This window comes from Ammospiza nelsoni, chromosome 30 (assembly GCF_027579445.1).
Source record: "Ammospiza nelsoni isolate bAmmNel1 chromosome 30, bAmmNel1.pri, whole genome shotgun sequence".
NCBI lineage: Eukaryota > Metazoa > Chordata > Aves > Passeriformes > Passerellidae > Ammospiza > Ammospiza nelsoni.
Window position 1 is genome coordinate 2,972,314 of NC_080662.1, and position 8,663 is coordinate 2,980,976.

General features: G+C 49.3%; 1 protein-coding gene across 1 annotated transcript in view; it reads right to left on the bottom strand.

The window, feature by feature from the left end:
- The window catches only part of UNC5D (unc-5 netrin receptor D), a 105,023-nt gene extending 97,134 nt beyond the window's left edge, over positions 1–7,889 (bottom strand). Inside the window, exons 1-3 of the mRNA XM_059490674.1 lie at positions 7,799–7,889; positions 7,351–7,550; positions 6,898–7,057 (exon numbers count right to left, since the gene is read on the bottom strand). Of these exons, the coding sequence (XP_059346657.1) occupies positions 6,898–7,057; positions 7,351–7,550; positions 7,799–7,889 (451 nt within the window). The remainder of the gene's footprint in view (positions 1–6,897; positions 7,058–7,350; positions 7,551–7,798) is intronic.
- Between the last annotated feature and the right edge of the window lie 774 nt (positions 7,890–8,663).

The window sequence follows — 8,663 nt, forward strand, 5'->3', positions numbered from 1 at the left end:
GAAGTGGCGGAAGGAAGGAAGTGGCGGAAGGAAGGAAGGAAGGAAGGAAGGAAGGAAGGAAGGAAGGCAGGCACTTTGGGCCTATTTGCTAAAAAATAAAAACCCCAATAATTCCAAGCAGTTCCTGTGTAATTTTACAGAGGAGAAAAAAAAATCTTTGCAGAATTAGCACGTCTTAAAGAAATCTCCCAACAATAATTCCCCCAAATCCTGCTCCCCTGATGTCTGCAGCACTCAGGGAACCTCACAGGAGCACCAAAAAAACATTTCCCTGCAGAAATGATCCCTTAAATTCCAGATTTTCTATTTTTTACATCCTCAGAGTTCAGTAACTCTGAGCTTTGTGTTGTTTGCAAGTTCTTTTCACAGGGTGGGGAGACAAAATAATTTCTTTTTCAGCTTGGGACCAAGGACAAGCTCCAGGCCCAAAAAAAGTGTAAATAACTGAATTGAAGAGAAAAAAACATTGACAACCTAAAGCTGTAATTAGATAATTAACCCAAATATGCAAATGGAGCAGAACTTATAAAAGTGACAGACCCTGAGACCAGTTGTACAAAAAAAAAAAAAAAAATTAATTAATTAAGGGTGATGATGTCAAAGTGTAATTAAGGGTAATTCCCTGCATGGAAATTCCTAGAAGTATTTGGCACTGAACTATATTGGGCAAGTCAGTGGATTTAATAATAAAAGTTTCTTAATTAAAAACATTTTTGGGTGGCTCAAAAGCCAGGAAAGGAAACCTTCATCACCTTTGTGCAGGTAAATTCCAGGTGCTCAGGCACCTCTGCCTGCTCCAAAATGGGATTTATTGGTGAAAACTGAGGGGACACAAAAAGGGATTTATTGGTGGGAGCTGAGGGGACACAAAAAAGTGATTTACTGGGGGTAATTTTGGGGGTAATTTACCTTTGTGCAGGTAAATTCCAGGTGCTCACCTCTGACCCTCTGCCTGCTCCAAAAAGTGATTTATTGGGGGGAGCTGAGGGGACAAAAAATGGGATTTATTGGGGGTGTGATGGGACACAAAAAGTGATTTATTGGTGGGAGATGATGGGATACTAAAGGGGATTTTTGGGGGGAGTTGAGGGGACAAAAAAAGGGATTTTTTGGGGGGATTATGGGACTCAAAAAGGGATTTTTTGGTGATAACTGAGGGGACACAAAAAGTGATTTTTCGGGGGAGATGAGGGGACACAAAAAGGGATTTTTTTGGTGGACGCTGAAGGGACACACAAAGGGATTTTTGGGTGGAGCTGATGGCACACAAAAAGTGATTTTTTGGTGGAAGCTGAGGGGACACAAAAAGGGATTTATTGGGGGGAACAGAGGGGACACAAAAATGATTTTTTGGGGGGAACTGAGGGGACACAAAAATAAATTTTTGGGGGGAACTGAGGGGACACAGAAAGGGATTTACTGGGGATGTGAGGGGACACAAAAAGTGATTTATTGATGGAAACTGAGGGGACACAAAAAGTGATTTTTTGGTGGAAACTGATGGGACACAAAAGGGGATTTTTTGGTGGAAACTGATGGGACACAAAAGGGGATTTATTTGGGGCGTGAGGGGACACAAAAAGTGATTTATTGGGGGAGCAGAGGGGACATAAAAAGGGATTTTTGGGGGGGGTTATGGGACTCAAAAAGGGATTTTTTTGGTGGAAACTGAAGGGAACCAACCCCTCCCCACCCCCTGCCCTGAGCCGCACGTGGCACAAGCAGAGCATTAACAGCGCAAACAGCAAATGAAGCATTTCTGCGTTTGAGGCAGACGAATGTGACCATCTGCTCCAGCAGCAGCCCAAAGCCTCCGGAACAGCAGCCTCTGGTGTCAACATCCTGCTCCTTCCCTCCTCCCCTCCTTCCACCAGGAGCTGGGCTAAAAAACACAGAAAATGCTCAGCCAGGGGCCCCCGGGGCTCCTCTGCTCGGTGATTTTCCATCTTGGCATAAATCACATTATTTGTGAGAGGAACACGCCCTGGCAAAGGGTCAGGGCTCAGATATTCCTGCCCAAAGTCACTTTTTCTCTCTGAATTCTCTCCTAAATTCTGTCACAGCACAAAATCAGAGGAAAATCCAGGATTGGACAGAACCCCTGGCACAATAACTCCGCTCCTGACACACAGCTTTGTTCTGCAGACCCCAAATTCCCCCAAATTTGGAGGAAATAATCTTTATTCCAAAGCCTGAGTGCCCCAAAAAGCTCCAGACCTGCAGAATACCATGGGAGATGGGGAATGGGAAGGGAGCTCATTTTTGGAGAGGTTGAAATAAAATTTTAAAAAAATGAAATTCAATAATATAAATATAAAGAATACAAATATAATATAAAGGTAGAAATAAAATAAAAAAAATCAATTCAGAATTATAAATACAGAGACCCCAATTTCATGTGGTTTGGAGGAAATAATCCTTGTTCCAAAGCCTGAGTCCCCCAAAAAGCTCCAGACCTGCAGCACATGCTGGGACATGGGGAATGGGAAGGGAGCTGATTCTCTGAGAGGTTGAAATAAAATTAAAGAAAAAGAAATTCAAAAATATAAATATAAATAATATAAATATAAATAGAATATGGAGGTTGGAATAATAAAAATGAAATTCAATAATATAAATCCAGAGCCCCCAAATTCCCCCAGATTTGGAGGAAATAATCTTTATTCCAAAGCCTGAGTGCCCCAAAAAGCTCCAGACCTGCAGCACACCCTGGGAGATGGGGAATGGGAAAGGAGCTCACTCCCTGGGAGGTTGAAATAAAATAAATTAAAAAATGAAACTCAATAATATAAATATTGATGGGGAAGCCCACACGAGGCACTGCAGGGGAGTGGGAGGACAGCTGGGAGCAGAGCTTGTGGTTGTTATTTTAATGAACATTTCATCCTAACGAGACCAAAATACAGAAAATACCAAAAATACAGAAATTACAGAAATTCCTGCATGGAGCAGAGCCAGGAGAGGCTCCAGCAGCTCCAGGTCCTGCCTGGGTTTGTGTTTGTCCCGTGCCAAGCTATCAATACTGGGCTATTGGAAACACCTGGAGAGCAGATCAATCAATCCAGGGATGGTATTGGTTATCCTGTGGTATTATTGATATTATCCTGTGGTATTATTGATATTAGTCCGTGTTATTATTGATATTAGTCTGTGTTATTATTGATATTAGCCTGTGTTACTATTGATATTAGTCTGTGTTATGATTGATATTAGTCTGTGTTATTATTGATATTAGTCTGTGTTATTATTGGTATTAGCCTGTGTTATTATTGGTATTAGCCTGTGTTACTATTGATATTAGTCTGCGTTATTATTGATATTAGTCTGTGTTATTATTGATATTAGTCTGTGTTATTATTGATATTAGCCTGTATAATTATTGATGTCAGCCTGTGTTATTATTGATGCAGGACCTGGGTTATTATCGATATTTTATTGATATCAGCCTGTGTTATTATTGATATTTTATTGGTATCAGCCTGTGTTATTATTGATATTATCCTGTGTTATTACTGATATGAGCCTGTGTTATTATTGATATCAGCCTGTGTTATTACTGATATTAGTCTATGTTATTATTGATATCAGTCTGTGTTATTATTGATATTATCCTGTAATATTATCCTGTGTTATTATCGATATTAGCCTGTATAATTACCAATATTAGCCTGCACTATTATTGATATCAGCCTGTGTTATTACTGATATTAGTCTGTGTTATTATTGATATTAGTCTGTGTTATTACTGATATCAGCCTGTGTTATTATTGATATTCACCTGTGTTATTGTTGATATTAAGCTGTGCTATTATAGATATTATCCTGTGTTATTATTGATATTAGCCTGTTTTATTGTTGATATTAGCCTGTGTTATTACTGATATTAACCTGTATCATTATTGATATTAGGCTGTGTTATTATTGATATTAACCTGTGTTATTACTGATATCAGCCTGTGTTATTACTGATATTAGCCTGCGTTATTACTGATATTAACCTGCGTTATTGTTGATATCAGCGTGTATTATTGATATTATCTTGTGGTATTATTGATATTAGCCTGTGTCATTACTGATATTAGCCTGTCTTATTATTGATATTAGCCTGTGTTATTGTTGATATCAGCCTGTGTTATTACTGATACAGGACCTGTGACCTCAGCTGAGGCTGGCACAGCAGAAATGTCCCACCAGGAGCTGCTGAACGTCCCCAAACTGCCCCAAAACTGCCCAAAACCACCCAAAACCGCCCCAAACCATCAGAAATGGGCACAGCCAAGGAACAGCCACCCCCGGAGTGGCCCTGCCCCAAATCCCAGCCCCTTTAGGATCAACAACTGGGGGCTCAAACAATTCCCATCATTAAATTCAGGAGAAAAGGGCCAATCTGGGCACCCCAGCCCTGCCCTCATCACCAAACTCATCCCACACCACCACAAATTGCTGCTGCTTTTACCCAAACCCAGCCTTGTCCCTCTGGAGAATTTTAAATTTTTTTTTATTTCTTTGTCCTGCTGGACAGCTCCACTTTAAGCAGAGAGATGAGAACCAAAAAAAAAAAAGGAAATAAAAACTCCCCAAAGCTACAGGAACGCTCCCTGCCCACGGAGCCACCCCATCTTCGCTTTATCAGCACGAAAATCCCCCAAACGACGCTCATTTAGCACCAAACCAAGCAGGAAAACCCCCAAACAACCCTCGTTTAGCCCCAAACCCACCCGGATCTCTGTGATCTGAGGCACAGCTCGGAGGTGCTGCAGGGAATTCACAGAATTCAGACATCTCCATTCAAAAATGAGTTTGGAGGCATCAGTGAGATAATAAATATTAGTGACTCTCTCCTCCAGTTTCCAGCCTGTCAGGGCAATTTTTTTGCTGTAAAAACACAAGCCCAGAGGTATCCATGGATATTCATTCCAACAGATTTCAAACACCATGCCAGGGGTTTCTACAACCGCTCCATTTGTCTTTAATCCCCGCTCAGAACAAGAGATCTGAGCACAATCTGTCTCTGAGGCAGCTTTGAGACAACTTCATAAACCAAAATCTCTCAGCTCCAGGCTTGGAGCTGAGATTTCACTGCTCCAGCCACCAAAGTGCCCAAAAATCACTGGTTCTGCCCCAAAACCATGCCCCAGCCCAGAACTCCAAACGTCCAACCTGAGTTTTTAATTAAAGAGCTGGAATTTGTTGCTTGGCAGCACCAGGAGCATCCTCCAGCCCCGTGGTGGGAAATTCCAGCTCCTGAGCTGGAGCTGCCAGAGGTTGGGAGGCACAGAGGGCACCCCCAGCTCTGATTTAGGCACACAATCAATTATGCTTTGTTCAATTAAATTATAAAAAAACCCCAGGAATTATTATTTTCCATTCTACTCTGGTTATTTGTTTCACTGCCCTTTAAGTTGGTGGGGTTCTGGGGGTTGGTTTGGAGTTTTTTCCTCCCCCAAAACACCCCCAACAGCCCTCTAAACAACTGGTGGGGTTTTGTGGGTCGGTTGAGGTTCTTTTCCTCACCCAAAACATCCCCCAAAAAGCACATTTTGGTTGTTAAAATCCTCCTGGCTTTGCCTTTGCTGGAGCCAATTCAGGGAGAGGTCCAGGCAGGACAGGTGGTCAGGGAATATAACAAAACCCAAGAATTATTATTTTCCATTCTACTCTGGTTATTTGTTTCACTGCCCTCTAAGCTGGTGGGGTTCTGGGGGTTGGTTTGGGGTTTCTTTCCTCCCCCAAAAAGCACATTTGGGCTATTAAAATCCTCCTGGCTTTGGCTTTGCTGGAGCAAATTCAGGGAGAGGTCTGGGCAGGTGAGGGGGCCAGGGAGGCACAAGCCCACGGCTACACCTGAGGATGGTCACGCCTATAGGGACTGGTTTTTTCCTCCCCCAAAACATCCCCAAAAAGCACATTTTTCTGTTAAAATCCTCCTGGTTTTGCCTTTGCTGGAGCCAGTTCAGGGAGAGGTCCGGGCAGGTGAGGGGGCCAGGGAGCATAACAAAACCCAAGAATTATTATTTTCCATTCTACTCTGGTTATTTGTTTCACTGCCCTCTAAACTGGTGGGGTTCTGGGGGTCGGTTTGGGGTTCTTTTCCTCTCCCAAAAAACATATTTTGGCTGTTAAAATCCTCCTGTCTTTGCCTCTGCTGGAGCAAATTCAGGGAGAGGTCTGGGCAGGTGAGGGGGCCAGGGAGGCACAAGTCTGAGGCTACACCTGAGGATGGTCTCCTCTACAGAGAGCAGAGCCCATAAATTCCAAAGGAAATGGAAGGGAAAAGGAAATCCAAAGGAAAGGGAAGGAAAAAGGAAATGCAAAGGAAAGGGAAGGAAAAAGGAAATCCAAAGGGAACTGGAAGGAAAAAGGAAATGCAAAGGGAAGGGAAGGAAAAAGGAAATGCAAAGGAAAGGGAAGGAAAAAGGAAATGCAAAGGGAAATGGAAAGAAAAAGGAAATGCAAAGGAAAGGGAAGGAAAAAGGAAATGCAAAGGGAAATGGAAGCACAAACACCACCGAGGTGCAGAGGGAGAGCTCGGCTGCGAGGAGCTGCAAAGTCGGATCGCTGCGCTGTGCAGGCAGCAGCGCTGGTGCTGAACATCACAGAGATGCTCACCGCAGCAGGATCCTTCCTCCAAAGGCAGGACACAGCCCCGCCCGCACATCCCCGCACCTCCAGCGCCCCGAGCAGCCCCGGCAGCCCCGCCGAGGGAGCGGCACCCCGGGCGGAGAGGGCTGCTGCCATCCTCTGCTGGGTGCCATGAGGAGGTGACTGCCCTCCGCTGATTTACCAGCGAAAAGTTAAATAAAATTGCCCAAAAAAAGGACTCGGAGCATCTCTAGTACACGGGAAACAGATTGGAAACAGATCCACAAGCGAGTGCGCATCGGCCGGAGGAGAGACCGAGCCCCCCGAGCCCGTCCCGGGACAGCCCGAGCGGGTCCCTGAGTCTGTCCCGGGACAGCCCGAGCGGTGTCCGGGCCCAGAGGCGGCCCCGGCCCCGCGGGATGCCCGCGGATGCTGCCCCGCACAGCGCGGAGCGCTCCGAGCGCGGAACCGCAGCCTGCGGGGATGGGATGCGCCCCAAGAGCCGAACGGCAGCGACCACCCCGAGACCACGACCGGGACCACCCAGAGACCATCCCGGAATCACGGCCGGGATCACCCCGAGACCACGGCCCGGATCATCCCAGGACCACAACGGGACCACGGCCGGGATCACCCCAAGACCACCCCGGAATCACGGCTGGGATCACACCGAGATCACGACCAAGATGACCCAGAGACCATCCCGGAATCACGGCCGGGACCACGGCCAGGATCACCCCGAGACCACCACCGAGACCACCATGGCACCACGGCCAGGATCACTCCGGGACCACCCCGAGGCCCCCAGCGCAGCCCGGCGCCGTCGTCCCGGTGCCCAGGGCGGTGCGGGTGTTTCTCCGAGAGATGGGATGTAGATGCTCCTCGCACAGAGAGGATGCGGGTGTTTCTCCCAGCGCTGGGATAGCGGATGTTTTTCCCAGCGCTGGGATGCGGGATTTCTCTCAGCGCTGGGATAGCGGATGTTTTTCCCAGCGTTGGGATGCGGGATTTCTCCCGGAGCTGGGATGCGGGATTTCTCCCGGAGCTGGGATGCGGGTTGTGCTCCCGGCGCTGGGACAGCGGATGTTTTTCCCGGCGGGTCCCCGCCATCCCCCGCATCGCGCATCTCCCGCTCCGCCATCCCCGCCCCGCAGCAACCGGTGGGACCCCCGCGCCCCAGAGCCGCCCCGGGGAGGGCAGGGCGAGCCCCGCTTACCTCGCAGCGCGGCCGTCCGGCTGCACAGCCCCAGCAGCAGCAGCAGCAGCAGCAGCAGCCACCGGTGCAGGCGCGCGGCTCCTCCGCCCATGCTGAGCCCGCAGCGCCGGGGATGGAGCCGGGGATAGAACCGGGAACAGAGCCGGGGATGCGGAGCCCGGGGATGGCGGACTGAGATGCGGAGCACCGGGATATGAAGCCACGGGATGCGGAACCGGGGATGGAGCCGCGGGATGCGGAGGCAAGGACGGAACACCGGGATACGGATCCCCGGGATTCAGAACCCGGGATGAAGCCGCGGGATGCAGAGTCGGGGATGGAGCTGCGGGATGCGGAGTCCCGGGATGTGGAGCACTGGGATGCGGAGCCTCGGGATATGAAGCCGCGGGATGCGGAGTCGATGGAGCTGCGGGATGCGGAGCCCCGGGATGCCAATCCGGGGATGGAGCTGCGGGATGTGGATCGCCAGAATGCGGAGCCGAGGATGGAGCAGCGGGATGCGGAGCCGGGGATGCGGAGCCGAGTTCCAGCCGGAGGATCAGCCGTGGTTTCGGGCGGTTTCGGGGGGTTTTTCCCGCTCGTCTCCCCCGCTCGGTCTCGCTGTTCGGCTCCCGGCGTTGCGGGCTCCGCTCCCCGCTCCGGCCGCCGCCGAGTCCGGGGCCGCGGCGCGCGCCCGCATCGCTAATGAGCCGCCCCTCCCCCCGCAGCCAATTAGGGGCGCGAGGGGCGGGGCCCCCCGGCGGCGCGCGCGCAGGTGCAGGATGGGGGGGGGCATGGTGGGGGGATGAGGACCCGCGACATCCTCCCCCCCCCAACACCCCCCCCCCGGCCCTTCCCCCCCCAAATGCGGCGGGGGAGGGGCACC